Genomic DNA, 27,874 nt, shown 5'->3' on the forward strand with positions numbered 1-27,874 from the left:
ACAATAATCAAGAGAAGGGTGAATCAGATGGATTGAACCTAAGCAATAAAGAAGTTAAATTGTACATTATTCAATTTTGTAAAATTTCCTGCAGCACAGTTAACTCAAGTCTTCATATCATATATTCTTTAATACAATTTTGATGTTTTTCTAAGATGTAATTTTTTTGAATGTGCACAAAATGTAAAAAAAAACCTGAAATCATCTCAATTTATTCTTACACGAAATTGCTAGCATTCGTCACATTTGCCAGTAAGTTTCCGAAAAGATTTTTGCATCAGTTTTTTTCTCACGAGAATTGTATTCTTTTCTAATCCATAAGCTGTTTTTAATCTACTTTACTTTGGAAATAATTTTCGGTCTTGTGATCAAGAAATGATGAGAAGACGCGTTCGCATTCCTGCGATTTCGTTTGTTCAAGGAGTGTTGGCGACGAGCGAGAAAAGAGCAGAGAAGTAAAATTTCATCGTGCTCACCAAAGCGCCAAGGGCGCTTTACTCCGACGGTGTTCTAACAAGTTTTCGAAGAAAATGATGTTTTCCCGCGAGGTCGCTCACTTTAAGACGCCATAAAGCAGAAAATAGTTCACGTCAGACCGTCGTGATATTGTACCACAATAAATAATATATAAAATGCAAAATCTTGTCAAAGAGTGAATTTATACTAATACTTTTATTCCGTATAATATACGAGATGTAGCCTTGTAGGTACTGATAATGTTGTTTAAATTTTGCTTCCTGCAGCTTATGAACTGCTATTAAATATCGCAACATATATTAAGTATCGCGAGAACCGTAATTATATGTTTATTTCGATTAACATAATATTAATGATAATTACAGCAGTATGTTTCCGACTTTATATGTTTAAGTATGTGTTAATTAATTATCGGAAGCACTTTGTTGATTACTTTGAAATTAAATAATAAATAATAAATATTTAGTTATACAATACATCTATGTGTTGACATTATCAAGTAATTTTTAAATAATGACGTGGTTCAAGTCCATTTTGTCTTGTTCTTTTTTACAAAGAATAATGGAAAATACATTTTTGAGTCAAGAGTCCGGAGCTACTCGCAACATTTCAATTATGATCTTTATTTGCTGTGTTATAAGAGTTTTCTGTAAAGATACAGTATCATCATATCTATATATTAATAGATAATTTTTTAAAGAGAAACATATTTATTTTAATTTTTATCTATGTTTGTCTTTTCTCCTCATTAATAATAATAAATTATACTTCTGAATTAAGTGTGTTTGGGGCTATAACCCACCTTTCCCCTGCATAGAGAATTAAACTCCGCTCGATCTTTTTTTTCATAGTACATCTCTTTCTATAAAATTTATAGAAGGCTTCTATACATATTCAAATATTGAAATATTGACCTGGTTAGTAGATTTAATTAGGCATTTATTAATTAATTCACTTTCAGACTTGGTAGACCTTTGAAAAGTTTGTCATATAAACATTATGAACGGAGAGTGCTCCGAGTGACAGAAAATGTTTCTACTACTGATGTCCAATGCTGTTTTATCTCAACCAATAAAGAATATGTACATAAAGCTTGAGCGCAAAATTTTTCAGTCAGTTAAAATTTATTTCGAAAGGAAAAATTATTGTGCCATTGCATTACAAGTTTTTATCACAAATTTTTTAATATAGAAAATAATAATTGAATTTCATAATAATTGACGTAAAATGTATCTGTCTGGCATATGATTAAGTATTTGATTCACTTACATTCACATTTCTGAGGTAAAGCATTAATATGTTTTGTAATTATATTAGCAGAAATAAATCGGCTTGTTCACTTTGACTATTTTTAAATCGGTCAAAGAGAAAACTCTGCGGAATGAATTCTTTTGCGCTCGGAGCAAAGTGCGAAACAAATCCTATTATCATCTCTCGAGGATAATTTCGAGAGCTCGTTACCAATATTAACGATAACGAGCAGATATTAAATTCAATTGTAATATGATCATTCGCTTTGATAGAACTTCCAGGTAGGCTGGCCATCGAAGTCGAAGTGGCTGTCTGTTCACAGATTGCTCCATTCTTGTACAGATTGAATTTGTGAAAATTTAATAAAAATTTATCTCGCGGCACGCATTCATTTCATTTATACGCAAACCACTTGCATTTGGAAGGCGATGGAAGATGATGGCCGTAACAATAATTGTAACATGTTTGTTCTATTGTCATGACTACAATTTATACATTTTATTTTGTGATATTTTAACTTTTAGCTAATAACATAAAAACACACTGACACAATTCGTGCTGAAGGTGTGTGTGTGTGTGTCTCTTATAGCAAACTCGGTTGTTGCACTAGTGCGCACTGAGTGCATACCAAGGTTTGTTCAGAGCCAATTCTTTAATTTACAGTCATCTTAAATACATATTTAAAACTATTTAGCCAAAAAGATGATCCGTACGCATGCTGTGCAGATCATTGTACTGATTAAGAAGTATTTCAAGAGGTATTTAACGATCCTTAAATATAAAAATTGACTACAAACACGCCTTAGTGCGCACTTGCTGCGCAGCAGTGCAAACAACCAAATTCGCTATTCGACATATTTTATTAACTTTTTACATTTTTACAGGTTTCCTGGATGCAGTGTTAACTATTCCTGTTCATCTAATGATAAGTAAATGTAAACAAATAATTTATTAATATTAAGTACCTTCAAACTAAAACATTATTACTAAAAATGCAATCAATGATAATAAAAATTAACAATGTCGCAAATCTTAAATTCATCGATAATTTCTGTACTTTTTATATGGGCGTACAAACAAACATTAACCGTATAATAAAGTCATTATTTGTTCCACTTAAAATTTACCAAACTTGATAAAAATGATTCACATTTTAATTATTGCTAAATATTTCTCGCACAACTGTTCAGAAATACGTATACTACAATTTGAATGTACTTGTCACAGAGAGTGCAATCAGATATTCCACTCATACTCGCCACGAATTTCATTAAAAATATTTTATTTTACGGTTCTCGCGTTGGCGGTAGTGACATTTGCGGCTCTCTGTTCTCTATGCTTATTATCTGCAAGTGGTTCATTACAGTAGAGTGCACCGGTAACTGATACGGAATGGCGGACGACATAATGATCGACACGCGGCTGATTTATGTAATTTGCCGTTGTTCAAAGGTACATAAGCTGAAACCTGTCGCAATGACAAATAAGCTTATCGCATATTCAAGCGTAATGGATTATACTTCGTATCTATCATAATCTATTATAGATTTTAAAAGAGAGATGTTAATGGAATGATCGAGAAGTTCATCATGTTTAGGTCCTCCATCTTGTCCAACTACGAAGATAAACAGACTTTACTTTGTATACCTATCACAATTTTCGTTCCTCAATTGTTTAAACTACTTCATAATGTTTTAGTGACAAACTTCACTAAAGATCCGTCAATTGCACACTTGTCCTGCAGAGATTCACTAACAATTATTATTCATTATCACAGAATTATATTTATATTTCAACTAAAACGAATTTAGCTGCAATATTACAATGCTTATTTATTTAATGATTTTATTATTAGATGTTTTCTATTTTTTATTATCTTTAATACATTGAAGTATGATATTAGTATTTTTATTAAAAATAATTCTTAATAAAAAAATCTAAAATAAAACGATTTTTAATGAAAAATCAAATCTTTCTATGCTCTCGTGTAATCTTTAATAAAAAAAATATATAAGTCACTTTAAATAACAATAGTTTTGTTCATATGATTGCTAGTGAAATATATTTGCATATTAATATACGCTAAACAATAACGTATTATAACATACCCTTATTTTAGTGAAATGTAATTTTTGTTCCAAACTCTTCGATTGATTAGCATTTCATACGAGAGAAAATGAGACAGTTCTGGGGCACTATGCTCCAGTATCGGGTTAAGATCGCGTCCGGGGGAGGCCCTTGTGTGTTCGCGACGTGTAAATGTGGCAGGAATTAATTGCCAGCTCGTCGCTCGAGAAGTGCTGGCCGTCGCTTTTACGATCAATTTGCCGTCCGGGTTCGGCAGTACCCAGCTCGACAGCGACTGCCACTCGCCCGTGTTTCATTAACAGGACAAGAAGCGGGGTCCTGACGGGGCACGTCGGATTTCCTGCGAGATGACGGTGGCAATGACTGTTTGCGGGAACAAGGTATTTCGATTACCGCAAACGGTCCTCTGGTATCTTAGTACGAGGACTTACTATCATCCTCACGTCAGCGCAAATTTGTATGCTCGCAGGTAAGTACTATACTAATTGTAACAATTGCGTTACATTACATTACTGAATAATGTCATAATTTGTTTTAATATGTGTTATCGTACTAATGCACGGTGTTGTGGAACTTTTATGTGAAAACACACAAACACACGCACGCAAAATATATACTGAATGTATATGCATGTATATAAACCTCTTAAAAAAGTTACACACTCGATATCTTAGAAATCTAACTTGAATTAAAAGTCAAATCAAACATGCAACACTGATAAATCTGTTGAATTTTTAAGAAAAAAATATAGAGAAAATACGTGATTAATTGCTACTGTCGTTACGATTTTATACAAAATGTAAAACTTTAGAAAGAATTAATTATAAGTTTAAAATTGTTATTAAAATTTATTGTTATATAATATATAAAAATATTTTAATTTTAATATTATTAAAATCATTAAATAAAAATATAAAAATAAAGAAGGACTGACTAAGGCATTAATCGTCATTATTTTTGGAGTAAATTGTTATTCTAAATATTTTCAGAAACAAGTGACATGATATTAAATAAACTTTGTGCAAACAAAATAAATAAATTAATACGTAATATTGTCTTTGAATTTATCACGATAATTAAAGCTTTTAAGATCGTAGCCTCAAGCGCAGTAATTAAAAACTAACAAAACTTGCAAATAGAGACTCAGTCAAGTGAACTTCCTTCACTTTCTCGAATTGAATTTTAAGTTTCTAAAGATGGATAAAAGTGTTTTGAAATAAATAGTGTCGACATTCCGCGTACATTATAACTTTGCAGAAGCACTTTGCAAGAATAGGATATAACGACCGTAAGAGTCTAAATGTACTTAATATATACACGTGCGTGTTACGCGAATGCACTCAGGGCATCTCTTACGCTATAGGAATATAATTTTCAGAAAAGGCCCTGCTACGAAAGCCCGTCGTACGTAAAACTCTACGACGAGGACGTGGCGGGGCGCGATGCATTATTTAATAGATCGGTAAAGTGCAATGTGATCCTATTATCAATAGCCTAGTACGATCCATCGCTAGTATCGCCTCTATAATCGTCCCTAAGAGAACTGCAATCGCATTGAATAGTACTTAGACACCATAACGGCATAATAACTTTATTGCCTGCTGGAGAAAATATCAAACGTATTTTACCGACATACCGAGTATTTCATTTTTATTACAGTTCAATATATTGTATATGTATTGTATGTATTCTGTCCGATTGTTAAGATATTTTGAAAAAAAGTTTATTCTTAGAAAATGCGCACTTTTTTACTTACAATTTTTCATTGTACAATCAATTTGATATAAATATTTTATCAATTTTTATTTTGTTTCCGTTATTTTTAATTTGCAAACTCAAATAATTAGTAGAAGATTTTCAATTATTTCATCGTTAAGTTTAATAACTTGTCATTGCTCCCATGATCTTACGAATAAATTCGCTGTAAATAAAAATTCTTATAACTTTGATCGCTTTAATGAATGGACTTTGGACTTTTTTATAAGTTTCCGAATACATGTAAGAACAATCTGTCTTTTGGTTGAATTTTCACGACATTAATAATAGGTTCTAAACATTCTTAAATTATTACACACAAATTTTGGATAAGACAATGATAATTTTGACGGATTTTTATCGGTGAAACTTTCGCGGATACAGATCTATAATAATATCTAAAAGTTAGCGTGATTAAAAAGTATGAATAGGCGTTCAGATTATTTACTAAAAAGCTATTTCACATTCATTTACATTATACGGTCCATTTTATACCATTATATACTTTGTCATTACAATGTATTATTTGATTATGGTATCTACATATATCATAATGTAAAACTTCTAAGAAAAAGAGAAATGGAATAACAGTTTACCGAAACCAAAAGTAGTATTTCACCGAAAGAAATTTCACGTTGAATGAAATCTGTCACGCAAGCAGTAATACGAACAAAAAAAAACGAACAACCACGAGTTCTCCGTTGGAAAAGCACGTAACGTAGGAATCTTTTATTAATTCCGAAAGCTTCATGAGCGTTGCTATTACAGTTCACTTTGCCATCGTATCTGCATATCATACAGCAGAAAAATAAATCGGTACGGCACTTGCACTATTTCATTGGGAGAAATTCCGTGTCGGATAATATCGCACACGCGAACAGTGGCGTAAGCAGAAAATAACGATGACGAATTAAGAAAATAGTAGGTAACGGTACAGAGTACACGTAGTTTCGAATTGGCGAACGTTATTAAATTAAATGCGATATAATTTTAAAAGGGAGATTTTTTTACGTATCTATATATCCATATATTAATCTCTGCGGCCTTCACAAATATCACGTTCGCTCGTTGAATTCACTCCCTGTACGTCCAAAAGATGCGCGAAGAAAAAAGGATTGGCAAACATTCGTTGCGCCAACAGAATTTACCCGAAGGAAGTTTGAATGGTAAGAGCCAATAGATTGTACAATTGTTCGTTATGCGGCTAAAATGAAGTTGAAGAATAAGTTGAGAGTCAATAGCGAGAGATGAAAGAATCCACCTGGTCAGTTACTTTATTTCTCACTCGTAAATCCGAGTATGAATGGCGCACGAATCTTCAATTAGCCGCCAATTTCGCCAGTGTCAAATTAAACTTTCCGCCGAACAAAACGAGCGCCACACGTCGAGATGAAAGGAAAGGCACGTCGCGTTATAATAGAAAATTGTCACTCGCGAGTGAAAGTTTGATAACAGATAGGAGCTTATTTTACTTCGACACACAGAAAGAAAATTATTCGTTTCATCTTCCTTGTCCGCTCTAATAATCTTCTTTAAGGAAATCTTCTGCGATTGATTAAATGTTTTCAGAGAAAATTATCTAACTTTTCCATTTGCTATTTGAATAAAATCATGTAATATCTGATCTTCGTATTTAACTTTTAGGCAGAATTTTATTTTCTTAAATAGGAAATATATATATATGTAACATGATTTTGAAACATTATAACATTTCGTTGTCATTGCAAAGCATGAGATAAAGAAATATATCTTTTAAAATTTCTGCATTTATGAAAGTAATTTTCACAATTAAAATTGCAACCACGAAATGTATTTCTTCTTCTTCTCCTTTGGTTACAAAATCACTTACTTTTATTTAAAAATTCATAGCAGCCTATTATTTTTAATTTTTAATTCTAAATTATTTCTGTTTATTGTAATGTCCGATGTTAATTAAATCATCAAAATGTTCAAGATAAAGGAAGAAATGTCACTGAGATATCATAATAATTGTGTGCCAAAAAGTCCTAACCTTCGACACATTCTTGCTGATTAGAACGAATTACATTCAGCAGGTACTTCCACTCGATTGCACATATACGACATGCGATATCTCGCGCATCGGCATTCGAGCGGGCCGATAATACCTCGTTCGCGCCGGAAGAGTGCTATAACGCCTCCTGTTATTGATACTCGCGATCACGCTTGTAACAAGATAGCCGACGTTAAATACCCCGTGAAACGCGAACGAGCCGTTGCCGTTTGTCGTATTTTAACGAGCAGCAAACTCATCTGCCACCGAAGGCAACCGTTATTTCTATCGCACACAGATTGAAAATGAATGGTGGACCCTGAACACCGTATCGTTCATCCATGTCGCGTATTGAATTCTCGTGACGAATCTTGAACTTTCCTCCATTATTCCCGCATAAAAGATACGAAAATAAAGAGTTGCGTTAAAATGAAAATGGAAGAAGGAAGCTACTTTAAATAATATAAAGACGCTTCAATATAGTACAACAAGATGCAATAATATACTACAGCAAAATGAATTATCAGCAATAACTTCATTAGTAATGCAGTAATTCTGTACCAATAGTTTTGCCTTTATCAAATTTTTTGTAATCAAGTAGAAAGCAATTTTCACAAAACTACTTTCCTACAAAGAATTCTTTTATGTCATCTTCGATTGCACCATAATAATTAAATAATAACAATCAATAGAGGAAAGTCCCCTATTATTAGATAGGCTCCTATAAAAGATAATGGGGTTTCTACTACATTAATAGGCACCATAAATTTATTGCTCTTGGGAGTAAAATCTGTTTAATAAGAAATTCATTGTTAGATCGTGTAATAGTTGCGAAAAGAGATTTGTTATTGAATTTGGATGTTGAAAAACTGCTATCTCATATTAGAATCCTATCTCATAATCGGGGACTTTCCTCTATTGATTGCATAAAAGATGCGAACATTTTTTTTCACTTCGACGTGTGAAAAAAAATTAATGTAACGTAATCCCCTGATACCTGCAACATTTATTCATTTTACCCTCCAAACACGTTCGAATGGCGTTGTTTATACGAACAACGGATCCGTCGTTAGGCGAATATACGAAGTCAGGATCGAGATTGCGGGGCAAATATTTACTCGTGTGCCCTAACACATCGCTAGTTAACCGGGGCGCATCGAAATCAATCTCAGCTTTACAGGATAGTAAAAGTCCGCCGTGCGATTAATACGTTCGACATGAACGGTGTGAACCACGGAAGTGTGAAAAATGAGAGGTGTGTGCACGTAGAAAGTGTGGCATCACGACAACAACGACGGCGAGTCGATGCTCATAGTCAAAAGGAATTGACTAGTCAGAAGACATTACACCGATCGTACGAGCAAGACGGAAGCGTAGAACGAATGTTCGCGCGGATACGACACGGGCGTTGCGGTAGATCGCAAATTGCGGGGATCAGATTGATCGTGTTACATAATTAATTGTGTGCATTTTGTTACAATTAACGCGACGGCCAAAAGATCATTCCAATGAATTCTCGCAGTTCCCGCCTGCGCTTCGCGACACACGTCAAGCATCACCATTCAGCTGACGTAATTACAACAACGAGCACAGTTGTCTCCTATGCTTTTGTGAAATAAAAGCGTCGATTAATATTTACGCCAGAAAAATGTTTCATGCCCGCCGGCTTGAAGCACACGAAAATAATAAGGTATGTGCTCGGGAACGTGATTGGGCCTTTAAGGATTAACGATCGGTACCTTGGAATGCGATCGTAGCTATCCCAACTGGTGAGGCAGTTGTAGCTACTGTATCTGCTAGAAGTCGTCATCGTTAACGTCTTGCTCGCTGAGGCATCCCGGATCCGCTCAGTCGCGTTATTCCACAGTGCCACCACGAACGTCCTCCATCTTTTCACTATATCGAAACTGGCGCTCATATAGTCGGGCGTTCGGAATCGCTAGTCACAAGTGCCACCTTGCCCAGGCGCAATTATCCCTCCCCCTCGTTTCAGTATTTGCCCACTGGCCCGGTATTATTTTCCGCTGCTGCGGTGAAAATGTCCCGTTTGTTTTCTTCCCGCAGTGTCGTGAACCGTCGGACGATGCGCGCGGGGGTTCGAGTGCTCCAATCGCGGTCGTGGCGACGTATGTATCCCTCTCGGCGGAGCGACGTAGTTACAGTCTCGTAACACGCACGATCGCTCGTGGCAAGGGTTAACGAACCAGAAAGAAACTTCTGGAGCACGGGCGCGCCTAACCGCGTTCGGTACCAGCACGATACACGTAGAGTACTTCCACCACCACCCCGTTGCATCCGCCACCCCCTCCGCCGGCGTGCATAATTCGCCAAGATATACCCGTAAAAAATCCACCGCGGCGCGTACGATCGCTACGAGCGGGATGACCGTAAATATAAAGAGACAGCGGAAAAATACGACTAAGCCACTAGAGAACTTGGACCACGCACTCCGCTACTCCGCTGTCTAGTTGGACCGCCGTTTTGAATCCTCCCGTTAAAACGTTAAAGTGTCAATTACATCCTATGCCGCACTTAAAGTTATCCATCATCCTGGACGACTGTGCGTGTCGCACGTACGTGCCATGCACGCGCGCGTATCTGTGTGCGCGTATTAAAAATATTCTACGTTTTTTGGACCCGCCAACCAGCGTGCTCGTTAAGTATCTCGTAATTAGAAGGAAGGTGCGCCCGCTTGTTTACTCATCGCGCAATGTCGGGCGTCATATTTCCCTCTCCTGCCCTCACCGCCGCCGTTTTCCCACCTTTCCCTTTCGCCGTTCGCTGATATTGCTCCCTTAAATCGAATACACTTAAACAAACTCCTCGGATGTTGCAATTGTAATCTACCTCCTCCTCGACGCTGCGATACTAATCTTGTTTCCTCTTAAGAAAAGTTTCCGTTGCTCTCCCTCGGAAGAGTTTCTCTTGCTATTTTAAAAAAAACACCCTCTTCACTCGGACATGATCTTCTCGCGTAGAAAAATACATCGGACGAAGAGGAATGCTGCGTGACGCGTCTAATACGAAAGCAGAATTTCCGCCACGCGTTCGCTTCCGCGAACAATGAACGATTACAGCGAGTACGCCGAAGAAAGTTCAGTTTAGCCTGGAAGGAGGGCGATGACGAGGATGACGATGACGATTGACATCGTGACGAGACCGACTCCACAAATTGCATCGATAAACGGCGGCGCTAGAGGTTTCTGCGGGGGTCACGGTTCGCCGCAGTTACTGCAACTCGCTATAATCGCACTCTAATCACCCGGGGGTGACCGACGTCGGTTCCTCAAGTTCCCCGAGTTGAAACTCAAAGACGTCGAACTTGCTTCAAGTCTCCTCGCGGAGTCGCTTTGAAAGAACATTGGAAATCTCCCCGTGGATCTTCTCTTCGTGGTCCACCGCGTCTCTCTCTTTCCGATGCCGCCGCCAGCTTACTCTTGCCTCGCCGAGTCCCGAAGGGCATTCTCGGAAACGGTTCCACATTCCTGCTGCGAACTGACATACAACATAATGTCGTGCAATGAGACGCTCTTCTCTCGTCGACGATCACGTTGCGTTTTCCTGGAAAACGTTGGTCCTGTTTGCAAAGTTTTGCCTTCGAAGCTCTTCAACAACATTTGTTGGTCCTTTCTTTACGGAGTTCCACCGCGGAGGCTTCTTGGGGGAATTTCACTCGGTCTTACTTTTAAATTTACGATCTTGAAGCCTCTCGGGGAAGTGCTTGGTCCTATTACTTTGGGAATCGCTAGTAGGTATCGCCGGCAGCGAGGCGATTTCTCCCGAGTGACGCTCGCTGTCACGGATGCGGTTCAACGACGCGGTCTTTCACGGCGAGGCAGCGGGACTTTCTCTTCAGGTACCGCATCTTCCGAAAGCTCCGCCGCCCCCAGTCGCTCGCGTCCGGTGCCGGGCCGTCGTTTCACTGGGGAACAAAGCGTTGTCGCGGTACCATCGGCCCACCTTTCTCGCGTGCGCACGAGAGGTGCCGCCGCGCCGTACCGCCGGCCTGACGGGTCCTTCCCCGTAAAAGCTCCGCAAGCACAACGCGCTTCGCGTGGCCTGGCTTAGCGCCGACTAGCGGAATCACCCTCAAGCTCACTGTCGCGACGACGCGCACCCCTGGCATCGCGCAAGCTCCGCGCGCTCCGTCACCCTCTCCTCATTCTCCTCGGCGAACTGGCCGGTCGCCTCCCTCGTAGGGAAACCGATAAACAAAGAAGAGCCGCGGTAGGGGAACCGCATGGAAATGATAGTAATTTACGATTATAGCGTCCAACGCGATCTCGAATCTCCGTCGTATTCTCTCACCCTTCAATTAACGCGTCAATCGTATTATTATTTCATGAATTAAGACCCGGGCTTCTTCAAATTTGTATGCCTGGAGAGATATTCCTTTGTAGATGCGTTTCGTACACGGGGAGAATTTTCTTTCGAAATTTACCCTGAAAATCGTGTAATCGTGGAACAATATACGACATTTTGAAGAATTTTGTGACAATTTACTAGTAAAATGTATGGTAAAATTTCAAAAACCTCTCGTAAAGTTCTTCAAAATGTTGATCCACGACCACATAATTTTCAGGATAAATTTTTAAGAGAAAATTCTCTCCGCGTACGTTTCCTGCGTACGAGCAAATCTGTTCATTGATTATTGATAATACGGAAACCGTTATTCTTCATTTCGGGAACAGAAGGTAACTTTCATCAATTTTGTAAAGCTACAAGTGAATAAAGATTTAAAAAAGTTAAAGAAAAGGTGTACTTTTTCAAGGTTGTGAATTGAACTGATGACTATTCATTCAATGATTGATTTCACTGAATGTTATCGATCATCATATTAAATTGATGTGTCCACTTGATCGTCTTAGGCCATAAATACAGACGAAAGAGCTTTGATCGTGGATTTAGTTAAACTCGTGGATTTGTATTTCAACAGTTTCTGCAATTTTGAAATAGCGATTTTATTTCTGGTTTTATCACTATAATCAGGAATGATAACGTCTTCGCCGAAGCGTGTCAGTCAATTAGTGAGCGTAGCCTGCTAGTATAATATTAGAGCATAAGACAATAAGGAATTATTTAATATCCTCCGCAAATGATAAATTATCCTGTTTACTATGATGCAGTTTAATATTAACGCGCATTTACCAAGCGGCTATATTAAACTGTTTTATGCTAATACACTGAAACGCAGAATAATCTACTTCGTATTAGAGCATTTTAAATATTTCCTATAATACTTCTTTTATGAATAAATACATACCGAAAGAATTGTAATAACCGCGATAAGAAGCAACGTGCATTATTTCAAGATGTGCGATGAGCGAGATAAATGTCGAATTTCTGGTGCGCTCTATACACAAAACGTGCATAAGCGCCGTAATCCATCTTTTACATGCAATCGACTAGACGCGATTCCGCTTTTCAATGATATCTAAGAACTCGCAGACTCGCAGATGATTTATGATTTGACTGATGATCTTTGCCTAGAGAATGATTTTTCAGAAATATTAAAAACTAAACTCGAGGCAAATGTGACGCGCATAAAAGCACAGATTTTTTAAAAGATATAATAAGTCCACGAATTAATGACAATAGCATTGGTTTTAAAAAATTGTTCTCAGAATTAATAAATTGCCTAAGTCAATAGTAAAAAGTCCACTTTATAAAATAAAAATAAAAACTATGCTTTGCAGATTTTATCAAGTGAACATGTTATTTAAAAAAAAATATATTTGAACACAATAGAAGTAATATTTAATTTCTTGCTTAATATGATAAAAAACAGTAACATTTTATAGTCACATCATTCTTTGTCACATCTAGTATAAATTCAATTTGTGTCGTGATGGATAATTTAATTATACGAGCATTACATCGAAAGAGACTTGTATGTGAAATGCACGCACTCTAAACTTTTAAAATATTCTTCCATGATTGCGAGTGTTCCCCATATATCGTGATAAATCTCACTAATCTATGCAAACGACGCATGTAAATCAAATGATAGTGCATAAAAATCCGCGAATATCGAGCATTTGCAAAAATTCATTTCACTGTAGTTTGAATACATTTATCAACTGAGTCATAAGTCACGAATTATTACTAGAGATGCACAAAAGTTGATTAATATAATTATCTAAATCCAGCTGTATAAATTTACAATTATTGGACTTCCAATTTCAGTTATAAATAATTCAAAACACAGTTTAATTATTATTTATCCATTCTTTAATTTGTAATCCTTCATTAAGTTATACTATGTTAGGAGTATTTAAAATATCGCTCATTGAGATACTATAAAATTAGCATAAGCGAAGCGAATTATAATTGTTATTTTTATCGCAACTTTAGTATAGAAAATTACTTCTATAGTAATACTAATAATACAGTTTAAATATTGAAAAACTGTTTACATTTTATTTTAGATAAATATCTATTAAAGATTTTTCAATAATTTGTCGATAGTGACGTTCAATAATTTGAACTTTTTAAAGATATTCTAAACCTAATTAATTGAACATCTGAAACTTTTTTCATATAACAAGATCTTCGCCTAGCGTATATAAATTTCCGTCACGGATAAAGGATGCCTGCGGTCAGTAAAAAACTTTATATGGTTACCGCATGCAAAATTAATTCTTGCCTCTCCGGGTTCTTTGCCGGGGTCACTTTAAGTTTCACACCGCGTCATGTATACACATGAACATTTGAAATTCGTGAGGTAGCCTTGGGAAGCCTACCGGGTACCTAGCTCTCGTACGCAGACCCAAAATATCCTAATGTGAATTTATGAGTGGAACCAATCTGGCCGTAAGATACCGATATCGTCCGATCGTAAAATATTGACGGGGCGCAAAGATGTAGCAAAGAAGGGATAGCTCAACATTAGAGTAGTTTGAAGGGTGCTCGGCCACGAGGTATGCATAAGAAATTCTCTCGCTACGTCTCGTGAAAAATTGTCAAAACCAACCGCAGCTCGAGGTCAGTTTTACTCGCAGATCTATATTGCATCGCTTTGAGTAAAATGACCAGTTCACAGAAATAGCTTTTTATCTTGTCTAAATTATAGTTTAATAATAAAAAGCAGTAATAGCAAAAGGCCGAGTCGAGACATTATACACAATTTAGATACAATTTAAATGCAATTTGTATTTGATTAACACGTCCTTAGACAATTAGCTCATCGATAAGTTTTTGTAAAATAAAAATGGTTTCATATGCACAATGTTAACAGCTTCAGTGTCACTTCTAATTTAGGCTATATGTATTTTCCGATTATGCAGAATACATTGCATATGAATATTGTATAATATATCAAGTAATAATTTGCCAATTAATACTAATGTTGCTATCTACGCTCGTAACTCTATTAGACATAATTAAAGTTCAGTTATGAACATAGTATTAAATGATTTTGGCGCTGGTATATTATTTGGCAAAGCACGAAAGTGTGAAATGCGTATTGTATTCACGAAAGAATTATCAAACACTGCGTGTTCATTTTAACGTCAAAGGTGAAACGTTACCGTTGTATCACTGATAGTGCTAATCGAAAATCAATAGGGTTCGGTCTGATTACTTTGAAAGCAATAGTCGAAGTGCATTTCCTCGAAGTGAAGAGCCAGAGATTTCTTTCAATCACCAGGGTTACAAGTTTCACAGTTCGGGAATCGAATTTTCTGACGGATGACTCGTGGCTTTTCGTTCCTGATTAAGTCAATCTGTAACATCGAATGTGCATTTCAACAGACGGCGCATGCTGCTGATCAAATAATGAGATAAGAACGGCGGAAGGAAAATACTACATTAAATGAAATTAAATTGTCAATCAGAGAAATGTATGTAACAGGGTTATTTAATTTAAAAAAAACCCTTATATTTATGACATTAAATCTTTAATTCTATTATACTTTGGCCAATATGTGTACAAATGATGCTTTACATATTGTATAATAGATGGATAAAAAACAGAAAAAAATGAATAATGCACGAAAATAAAAATAATCCAGATAAGTTTTGACACGGTTTACGTAATTAAACTAATTTAACTTATTAATTTTTGTGTATTATAATAAAATCGTGATTGCAGCTAAAATATAATAAAACACAAAACTAACGTTAATCATTAGTAGTTGTGTGTAAACTTTACACAATATTATAATAAAAAATTAATGAATTATCAAACAAAAACGTTACATGTATTTTAAATCGCATCAATCCTTATTATAAGTTTAAGATTAATATATTTTCACTATAGAACCTGGAATTATTTCGATAATTAATGTCGTAATAACCTTTCCCTCTGTATTCCTTCATATTTTTTGTTAGAAAAGGAGAATTAAAAATAATAGTAAGATCTCAAGGTACAAAATAATATTTTACGACATTCTACCTTATATTCCCGAAAAACATAGAAATGACGATGATTGATATAGCTGATATGAAGTTGAATGCTTCATATCCAACACCGAAATGTTGCACAGAAAAGTTCATAGTCACCGTAAGAAGTTCAAAAAGACCATTACTTCGTACATTTCTTGCTTTCAGGACCGTCAACCGGTAAAGACGCAGAAGTTAGTGTTCTTTTGCCAGTACTATCAATCATAAGGATTCCAACACCTAAAGAGGACGTCGCTATGCCCCTTTAACGTTGTAAAAAGTGCTGCGACTTCAAATTGACTTATTCTCTTTTTGCAGTTGTAAACTATATTGTTATAAGTGACTCTAACCGTTATATAACAATATAACTGTTAGAATCACTTATAAATAGATATCTAATCTAATATATTGTACATATATGATGTTTTATACAATTATAAGCTAAATTAAAGAAAATAATAAAGAATATATTTCAAAATTCTAAAAATACAAAGAAAAATGCCTATAAAGTTATATTGTATTATATGCACAGTCAAATGTGAATTAATAAATTATCTTTCCTTTTATAACAAATTTTGCGATGTAAATAATCTCAGTTTCTATTGTTTTATTGCTTTGTAATACAATACACTAACACTAATATAAGACTACAACGTCATAATTTAATATTGTCACCTAACCATATTGGCATGGTTTGAACCAAATTTTGTTACTGAATTAATCATTAATTATAATACTGTGTAATTTTCGTGTTGGCAGATAACTATCAAGGATAATATTAATAATAAAGTTGTACATCGAAGCTGAAAAACTTCAGAGTCAACTTTCTTCATAATTCTAACTTTCTGTTCACGGTTTACACGTAATAAAACTGCTACATATAACACATGTGCTACAAGCTCAATTTCTAAGTCTTTATGCGTGTTCTTTTCATGCTTTCGTAATCGACACTTTAACTTTGACCTATGAAAAATATGTACATCATACAAATATTAAATAATACTGAATTTATAAACTTTACATAAAAAAGTAAGCTTCAAAATTATTAATAAAACAAAAAATTCACAAACCCTAAAATGTCATAGTATTGAAGTCGAGTGAAAATCACAATTGTGTCTGATTGTTATAAATAGTTTAGTTAATGATAATGATAGATAGTTAACGATTTTTCCTCTATATGCACGTTTGCTCTCTGCATTTTTCCTGCAATGAGATTACGACGTCGATGCAAGGACTTTACTCATGTTCTCGAAGAAGCTATCTCGAGTGACAAGGATTGGTTACTGGAAACCTGACGCGCTTAGTTCGTAAGACACCCATCACGACATCGCAGCGACAGCACTCGGGGCTTTTCAGAGCTTTCCGAACTGTTGCGAGGCGCCCCCTGAGCAGCGTTTGACGCAGACGCTTGGCGAGCTTTAAATTCGCCCCGACCTCTGACTCTCATTTTACGCTCTATTCTTCTATCGTCATGTGATGGACGTGCACTTTAGAATTTTCTGAAACACCGATTTGTTCGATTCTCAGTCAATGCAAGATTTCTGGTTCAAAACTGTGGAGCAAATGACTTTTGAAAGTACTCATGCAAATCAATCTATTTTGGTTTGGAAATTCAAATGATTCAATTTCAGATAAAAGATGCAATTAGTCCGTTTCAAATAATACAAATATGGATAAGACAGAAAATCCATTCTGCATAGAACAGACTCTTCAATTACTCGACACAAAGGAAGTTTTGTTATTTCCATGAATAAACGTATTTTTCAGCAATTTAATGAGCAACGTTTATTCTTAATAATATAATAAACTATTATGCGTAAGAATGGTATTATTGTAAGGAAATCATTTAAATTAGAGGAACAACTAGGTCTCGGAGAATTGCGTCTTAATTAACATCCTTGTATAACGTAAAAAAGTTTATATGTAAAAAAAACTCTCCTATATAAACTTCTTTGTCCACAGAAGGTTTGTTCTGAAATATATACTTCTGACACAAACCCGTGCAAACTTTTAACTTTAATCCCTCCCACAATAGTATTTAACCTATTATATTTATGAAAGGTATTTGGCGTAATCGAGACTAATGGAGGCGCGCAACGCGGATTAGACGTAATTAAAGCGAACAGAAGTACTTTGAACGTGAGAAGAAATCTGTAGCTACGTGAGCAAAGAAATTAAATCACAAAGCTGTGTTGATTAACAAATTTAATAATATTCGATGTCTGTCTCTAATGAAAATAGTAATGAGATCAAAAGTGAATTTTTTGCCTACTCTTTTTAAGACTATATTTAATATCATTACTAGAGGAAAGTTCTCTATTATGAGATATGATTCTAATATGAGATAGTAGGTTTTCAACGTCCAAATTCAATCACAAATCTTTTTTCGCAACGATTACATGATCTAACAATGAAATTTTCCACCAGACAGATTTCACTCCAAGGGCAATAAATTCATGATGGAACTAACAGATGATGCCTATTAATTTATTATAGCAGAAACTTCGCTGCCTCATATTAGAAGCCTATCTCGTAATAGAAGACTTTCCTCTATGTATGTTCAGACTGCAATATGTAGTACATATATAAAATGTAAACGTAAGCCTTACTTTTATTTAAATGCGTGAAACGCATAAAATTACTGCAAGCTAAAACCAGTGAAATCTGACACTCAATATCAGAAAGTTGATTGCGATAAATGTGCAATGAGAATAAAGTCTATAGGTAACATCATAAATGCTACAATGAGGTGCTCGACCGATCTTTCACAGACATCCCGGAATTATAGTTTTATTCCCGAAGTTTACTACCACTTCGTTACGAGTATCCGTCAATGTGCCGAGTAGTAAATTAACTTTACGAGCTTCCGAGAGAAGAACATTTATTCCGATATCGAGCGAAAATATACGGTCAGCTTCGCTGTCTGCACCTTAACGAAACGATACAAGGACTTTCGTTATTTCTTCCCTAAGCTTCGAGCGATCCTCGTGGCATTAAAGTGGATTGAACGCCTTCGTGCTCTGAAATTACTGAAAATTATACCAAAATAAAATGCTATATAACAATTCAAATATGACAATTTATATTAGACATGTAGAATAAGACTATTATTACGAAAGTCTTCGATTTCTATTAATATCTATTTTCGATTTTAAGAAACAAAAGTTTAACAAAAATTTGAATAAATATTTTGCAAGAAACATGGCAGCAAGTCGTTGTTGCAACATTTTAATCTTCAATATCAAATAGTGTTGCATTTGCTAAACAGAAGTTCTTAAAAATTCCATTTAAAAAAAGCAAAATTTTATTACCCACATTAATTCTAAAATTTAATTCGTTAAAAAATTCTTTATTATACTATTGTATGCGTATACGACTGTGATTTTTATGCACAAAGAAACATTACACCTTTTATTTCCTAACATATTCTTCTCAAAGCGAGGTAGTATTTTTTTTTCTAGCAGTAACAAGACACTTATGAGATGCAGTTATCTAGCAGTAAAGCAAATTTAATGCTACCATTTGCTATCCCTTCGCGCCATTGTCTCAACAATGCGGTCGTACGCGCTGAAGGGTGATGGGCTAGAATTATGTTTATATCCGCGCTAATGCGCGTCTATGTTTTACTGAGCCGACCCTTTTCTTATCTCCGATTGCGACTTTATTATAGTCACCTCGAAGATAAAAGCGTCTTCATCATCGTTGAGGGCAAGTATAGTGTTTCGAGGGTTAGCAATTCTCGGCCATATATATTCTTGCAAGAAATATGTACACGGAGACGTCGCGATGTGCTCTCCTATGTGAGACGTGGTCTCGATTATTCTTGATTACGATAAACGGTTACGCCGTAGCACTCTGCACCCCCGTTTCAAAACGTACTCTATTCTCCCTGCGTCTTCGGTCATTCTTTAAAGAAAATATATCATCCGCCATTACCTCGTTTTACACATAAAGAAAAACGATAGATGCTAATCATCTTCATTAATATTATTCTAAATGATTACTTGCTTACAATGCGTTTAGTAATTGGCTGTATAAATTTATTTAAATAAAATAAAACGTAATATAAAGATATGACGATACATGCGTAAATTACGTATTTGTACAAATGTTAATTAAAAAATTAATTAAATATTCATTAAGGAACGGTGTATATGATAAAAGTTTGCCCACTTTTAACTATTTTATTTATTTGTATTACATTCTTTTATACGACGATGAATGTCTGAACATCTCAGTTTTAATTTTCTTTACTTTTTATTTAATGCTTCTCTGAATATTTATCATATAATTTAGTCATATCTTGCATAATCACATGCAAGTTATTTATCTCGCGTCTCAAGAAAGTTGAACTTATTTTGCCTAATAGATCAGCGTGACGGTTAAAAATTGATGAATCACATTTGTAGTACGTTACTCATAAATATTTAAAACCAGTCACTATGAGAAATGATGAACAAAGAAGTGTTATAAGACAAAAATTAAATGAACGTCAAAACTAATTACAAACGTTACATAAAAGTTACACAAATGACATAATCGATAGATTAGAGATCTGGCAAGTATATAAAAATTCATCATTTAGGCGACATTTTTAGGTCAATGCCGATTGACGGATATCGATTAACCACTAAACTCTTCAAGGTACTTCACGTGACAAGAAGGTAAACTATATCATATCTTGTCAAGTAAATTGCTTGATATTTGACACAGATATATACCTACGTCGCAGTATGCTGGTTAACACAACAGTAGGCAGGTATTAAATTCGAGTATTATGCCAAAATATATGCTAAATATGCACAGCTAGACTGCACCATACACCTTATTTTGAAGAATACTTTTAGAACATTATACACATAATTTATATTCTATTACATTTACCTAAGTACTTGAAACAAAAAATAAATAATACCTATTCCTAATTTTAGTTCGCCCGTAAAACAATTTAGACAGCTCTAACATTGTTTCTTTTCTAACGTAGTCATAAACGATCGAGAATTCGTGTCACTTTGTCGTGCCGTCGCGCTCGTTAAACGAAGATAGTCTAGACATAAATTTGCTGCCAATGTAAATGACATGGGTGAGCTTTAACAAAGGGGTGTGTTCGTGATTGGTTCTCATGGGCGCGGCAGAACACTGACGACCACAGAGATTACCTATTCACTCTTTGCTTCTTCTAGACCTCTCGAACCACCTCGTTACTGAACTCCTACAGCATTACTGAATCCTTTACCATGTCGTGAATTCCGCACGAAAAGTATGAGTTAGCTTAAAATCTGATGAAAAGCTTTGTTATGCAAAGTACAGCGTAACGTGCACATATTAATTAGAAGGAACCCCAGCTGTTTGCACTTTTTCCGAATGCTTTATAGTAATTTAATTTGATTAATTAAAGTATTATTTGAAAAATTGAATCTGTAACTTACAAGTTAAAAATTATTAGTTACTATGTCTTAAAATAACGAGCATTACCATAAAGAATTGTTATAAGAAAAATGGTAAAGTATACTCTGTTTTTATGCAAACTTTTTATATTGAAAGTGTTAAATGACTAAATAATATCAAAACATTTGATAAATAATAAATACTGAACCATCCTGTGCATTGCTTTAATATTTTTAGTAAACTTATGTATTTTAAACTAAATCTGGAAAGAAGTCAATAGTTGTAGCGCTTTCACGTAACTATTTCCAATTTACGAGACGCGAAATAGTGACAATCTCACGATAGGATCGAAAGTTTTGCGGGTTGGATGAGAGCCATAGTCGGCGTATCCAGGCGTAATCCAATTCTTTCTACCATCATTTTCCATCTTCTCGTCTCCCAACTAGTCAACCGCAACTCTGGCTTCGTCTTCAGAAATTCTGTCAACTAAGCGAGTTCTTTCGCTCGTTGGAAACAAGAAAGCGGGTCTAATCCTGAGGGGATTGCGTCTACGGGCACTCTCAGGAGCCAAACGTAATTAAACAAATTAAAAGTTCGACTTTCACGTAGCCGAGAGTTCCGCGAGGGAACAATACCGTCCTGTCGCTCCATCTTCCGTTCACCCTCGCTGAATGAAGCAAAATAGAGAACTGATAGCTTTACGATACGCAAAGTGTATTTATCGTGACTTCAGTTTACATCGTAAATGGTTTTCTATTTACTCGATTATCATTTTCAGGAATATTGTTACACAAATGCGAAAGTATACATACATTGTAGCAGCACAAAATAAAAATTGATTACATTATATCGATTAAAAGACGATCTTCATGAAAAGTATACCATCTCTCTGAAGTTATAAGATTAGGTGACTAAAAACGTTCATGTTTTTATTATTATCTAATCCTATAATTTTAAAAATTTATTTTTCAAATTGTTTCCTAATTTGTGAAATCCTTAATTAATCATTCTTCGTTAAAGCTATTCGATCGATTCTTTTATATAGCTTTATAATCGCATCGCGTAATTTACCTAATATTGAGAAGAATATTATTTGGAACTGTAGCATGTACGAGAGTTACTTCATAAATCGTGGCAACCAATTTTTTTGGAACAAATGCGTTTCACTGAAAAAATTTCAAAATTAAAATATATGTATTTTAAGGGACACAATATGCTCTACCGATTAACGTTAGTCGGATCAGTAGTTGTGAAGGGTTTCAGGCAAGGCAAGGGAGCGATAGCGCACAATTCCAACTTATCGTTGCATATTTCTTTAGAATGTTCGTCGGCTGGAACAGCGTTCTTACCTGAAAGTAGCAGCGCTCCGCGGTAAGAACGCGGGAGAATGTCACGCAGAGCTTATGGAAGCTTTGGATAATCATGGCTCTACAAGCAGCAGTATTTTTAGAGGAATAAAAAAATATGCAATGCTAAGTCGGAATTGTTGCATTACTGCTTCGTTGCCTCGCCTAAAACTTTTCACAAATAACTGGTTTGATTAACGTTAATCGGTAGAATATATTTCGTGCCTTTGATGTGTATATTTCAAAATTTCTTCAGTGAAACGCATTTGTCTGAAAAAAGTGGGTTTTAAACGATTCATGCATAAAAGAATAAAGACTAGAGAGACATGTGAACAATTCATTATTGTTTTTTAATTTAAGTATTTCATGTTCTGCTTGTTATATCATAAGGAGTTGCATGAAAATTAATGGCAACAGGAATTTATACTGATGATTTATGAGGCTTACATTTATTCTGATTCTTCCTGTTTTGTACAAGTTTCGCGTTTCTTTCCCCGAGTAGTCTCATCTCTTGACCTTTGACCCTTCTGTAGAAGTGGAACGTTCTACTGCTATCTTGATGCTTTACGACTTTCATTTCACGCGAAGATCAGGATGAGAATTACATTTGGATCGTAAAGGTACTAGATAAGCTTTCGCGAGCTGACATTTTTAAATTGCGCGAATCGTTTTATCAAGTTGATTCTTAAAACGGTAAGACGGCGTTCCATGTTGAAACAGCGAAACACAAAACTGCGGATAAAATCTTAATGAATCCGTTAAGTGGATTAGAATATAAATCTTCATGGCTGGATTTAAGTAGTGAGAAACTGCAATCAATTGCAGCTTTCATACTTATCGTGAATTTTATACTGAACATTTTGCATTCAGATACTGTCTGAATGCCCTTCATAATTTAAAGAACCAACATGCCAGAAAACGTATGTCGAATAATCATTAAAATACTCTTCGTTATTTCTAAAATTAATAATTCCTTAACTTTCTTTAAAAGAGTAATTGAAGACACACTATATTTATTAGCTAAAATAACTTAAATTGCACATACCTAAATTTTTTTAAGCATAAATATATTTACAAAAGCATTACATTTAGATACTTGAAATTTACATATATGTACATACATATATGTATATGTATATATCTATACATATACATATATTATATACTTCAGAGTTAATAAATTAAGTATTAGTGAACTAAGAATTCGAAATTGTTACGTAAATATTCTATGGATATCAAAGGAAACGGCCACATAGGACGATGAAGTTTCGAGGCAGAAGCGTGCGACTGAAAAGTTTACCTCGGTATCTGCAAGGCGATTTCGTCAAGCGAGTCGCTAGGTTGTAGAGGGGCCCGCTCGAAGAGCCTGCTCGGGCCCCGATGAATCTGGTTGCAGCATTGCATGGACCCAGCCGTTGGTTGGGACTGATCCGTGTGGTTGGTCCCAAGTTGACCGCCCTGGCTGCCTCTGCCACGTTTCTGTCGCTTCTTGCGTACCTCCTCCGCCTGACGGCGCAGGTTGTGCAGCCGGAAGAAGTACATCGACATGTCTGCGCTCAGCACGCAAGTACTCACGATCAAACAACCGCTCGTGTGTTCGGTTTTGCGAAGTATTTTAAGCCAAACAGAAGAAATGTTGTTGCAGAATATTTGTTACTGCTTTGTCAAATATTATTGGATTATTACGCGAACGGTGACAATTAATATCAAAATGTTTAATACATATCTCTATAGGGAGAGAATTTTCTCTTAAAATTCATCTTGAAAATCATGTAATCGTGGGACATGGCATTTCGGAGAATTTTATGAGAGTTTTTTGAACTTTTACCATACATTTTACTAGTAAAATGTGTAGTAAAATTTCAAAAACTCTCATAAAGTTCTTCAAAATGCCATGTTGTCCTGCGATTACATGATTTTCATGGTAAATTTTCAGAGAAAATTCTCTCCGTGTACTTTTGACTTTTACCCGCGCCTAGAAGAGAAATTATATTTGCCGGAGGTAAAAATACTTCATACAGTTTCTGCAATTATGTATATAAAGCAATTCTTGTTTAATAAAGCAGAATTCTGAAATGTTGCAAAAATTCTTCAATTTGGACGCTACATGAGGATAAATAAAATGGTGAAATGCGTTATGAGCCAAACGATCTAATCTAGGAAAACGTAGATTGCATCACTTTTACGTCACTTTTCAGACAAATAGCAGAACGTCTGACACATTTCATAATCTCACTTCAGAGAAATAAAGCGGCTGCGTTGATGAAAAGTCATTCACAGGATGTAAACTCACTGTTCGTCTGCTTAAATTTGTTCCCTGCTCATGTGAAAATGTCAACATAACTATCCATGGTTATGTTGATTTTTAATCCGTTAGCTCTTGATGTCAATCCCGCGAATTTTACATAGATTTGGTTTCAGTTACATAGAATTGTTTGAACAGTTGCAAATACTCAAAATGTATATTTAAAGAACCCACAACTAATATTGAAAATGAAAAAGCTGATAAAACTATATTTGACAAAATGTAACAAGGTTTATAAAAAGTATTTTTTGTTAATGAAAATGTTACATGGCTCTCATCGTTTAAAATACTTCGTAAGATTAAAAACTAGAACTAAACGTTAATAATTATAAAAATTATTTCAAAATATATGTATAAACATGCATTGTGTCTACAATAACGATTACTTGCAACAGTATTCTCTCCTTTCCAAGCATAAATTTCAAGACAGCGCACGATCAGGATAAATTTATTGTGCAAATAATTTTCGCACTTTTATCTTTTCTAAAAATGAACAAATATTTCTCTGATTAAAATTTGTTAAATAAATTTGACCTCACAGTTTTATAAATTTTTACAAATGTATGTTTAGTGAAAATTTAAGTTTGAAATAAGCAAACAATAAAAGACAAAATGCTCATATGATTATCATTTCTTTTGTATAATTCCCAAATATTTAATAAAACATTTATATGTGTACTTTAAAATCATATATTTATTTTAAAATAATTTTACTTCAAAAATATTTAAAACGTTTGATTATTGAGAAATTTTGATTTATTGCTTTTAAAGGAATGTAGGGATCACGTAATTAATTTCTTATCATATACAATTTCGGATTCAGAAAAGAGTTTGTTCTTTTGAGAATGTATTCCTGACCGCGCTATTATGTTTTTACAGTACCATTGCATCAAATATTTTTTCGAAGCATAAATATTTAAAAAATCAATAAACAATCAAGAAATGTATGATGAATATTGCACAACACAAATCACATGCCAAAAAACGTACATATATCTATGTATACAAATATATTACTAATCGATTATTCAAAAGAATGTTTTATATTTCAGTTATGTAAAAATATTTATCACGACTTTTTGTATGCAACGTTTCAGCATAGATTATATAGTTTCAAATATTTGCATCCAAAGCATTTAATGTTCATGCGTTTTCAATAATTAGATGCAATTCAATAAATAGAATCAGACAATATTGACGAACTTGGCGGTCCATTCATTAACCCCTATTTAAATTTCAATGGGATAATTAAATTTCTCCTACCATTATTGACATAAAAGTACATGTGTATTTATTACAATCGAATAAAAGCGTTTAATGGCATGCAAATAAAAGAAATTTTCCATGCATTCAATGTTACAACTATAGGTCATTCAGATCCTGTACTGAAAATTTAATAAATATTCTTCATTAATATATTTCGTTTCTTTGTATTTTAGGATATTAAAAAATTAGCTATTTATTAATTTTTGATTATCCGATTCGCTTTTAGTGTGTACATATATGACAAATAACTATTGTAATCATTTAATAAAGATTTCACTCTTCCTAAAAATTTTTTAATTGCTGTCGTAAAACTTGCGTAATAGAGCAGCTGTGTGAAAGCGAAAGATGGTATTTGAGGCTACATCCATCATACTGTGAGGAAAGAAAGAAGGGTAACCCTACCACCTAGTAATATCGTAAATTCACATCCGCAGGCACCTTCATCTTGACCCGAATGAGGGTGAAAATGTTGCATAGAACTCTGTTCTTCGTCTCCGCAACAAACAGCTGTTTTATGAACGTCGCTCTTTCACGCTTTCTACGAAGATGGTCCACAGTAAACCGCAGTCAGATTAATTTAAAATTGCAATCACAACTCGCGATAAATAAGTCCACCGTAATTTGTCTTTTGCAAAAGAAATAGAAAAAAAATAGCAATTAGCTCTACCACAGTTTGATAAAATATAAATATATTAGACAACCATAAGAAATTAAAGATTTACAAAGATGATAACTTTACTCATCAATTTTGAAATAGAGATAATTTTAAACGGCTTAAATTCCTTTTTATCTTTTAGCAAAACAGTATCAGTAAATGATGAAACCAAAAGCAGAAATGCTCTTTTAATTATTATCATAAACAGGTTGCAACTTAGGACAACCATCAACTAATACTATAAAATCCAATCGATATTTTCTGTTTATACGCTTTATCATGTGAACACATCGTGTGAAAACATCTCCACGATATAAAGAAATCTTTTGCCCAACATACATATTTCCATATATATTCTTTGTTTAAATTTATATATAATACAAATCATGCTTTCAATAGATTTCCAGGACGGCGAACTTATTAGGTGAAGACCTAAACTGATAAGGACCAAAGATGCAGGAGACTACTAACGAGCCAATAAGGTTTCGATTTGTCGTCCATCTATATGCACAACTCCAGCAAGCGGCGGAGCGCAAATTCTCTAAATTGGATTAAGTCATTTCTATTTGTGTGATACCAATCATCGTTTCATCGTACATGTACGTGTGACCTCGTTCTTTAAACACCGTAGAATATGCGTGCAGAAAATGCCTGATATCCTTATATTTATTTACGTTTAAAAGTAACAGACTATCGCTCATCGGTCCTCGTTTTCCTGATTTTACGTATTTACCGAGGCACGCTTGCGCCATATTCCAAGCACAAGGCGTTACGTGTGTCGAAGTGATCGAAATGTAGATATTACGCAGCGCTCTATATGAAGAGGCAACTTGGCGTAAACAGAAAACGCTACTCCACTTTGAGGTTGATCAGAAGAGATATATTTCATTTAAAACATAAATATTTAAACGACAACCTGGCGCGGCACCGTTATGTCTAAAGGCTGGTCT

At 34.9% G+C, this 27,874-nt stretch overlaps 1 protein-coding gene across 8 annotated transcripts in view; it reads right to left on the bottom strand.

The window, feature by feature from the left end:
• LOC105562244 (potassium channel subfamily T member 2) overlaps positions 1-27,874 on the bottom strand; it is a 137,031-nt gene that overhangs the window by 61,120 nt on the left and 48,037 nt on the right. The window contains exon 1 of one of the 8 annotated variants that reach the window (XM_012012928.1): positions 9,322-9,566. The exons of the other annotated variants lie outside the window; for them this stretch is intronic. Within the exon in view, the coding sequence (XP_011868318.1) occupies positions 9,322-9,500 (179 nt within the window). The 5' untranslated portion in view covers positions 9,501-9,566. Of the gene's footprint in view, positions 1-9,321; positions 9,567-27,874 lie in introns of those variants that run through there. 8 annotated transcript variants of the gene reach the window in all.

This window comes from Vollenhovia emeryi, unplaced genomic scaffold, assembly GCF_000949405.1.
Source record: "Vollenhovia emeryi isolate VEMERY1.0 unplaced genomic scaffold, V.emery_V1.0 DF939192.1, whole genome shotgun sequence".
Lineage (NCBI taxonomy): Eukaryota > Metazoa > Arthropoda > Insecta > Hymenoptera > Formicidae > Vollenhovia > Vollenhovia emeryi.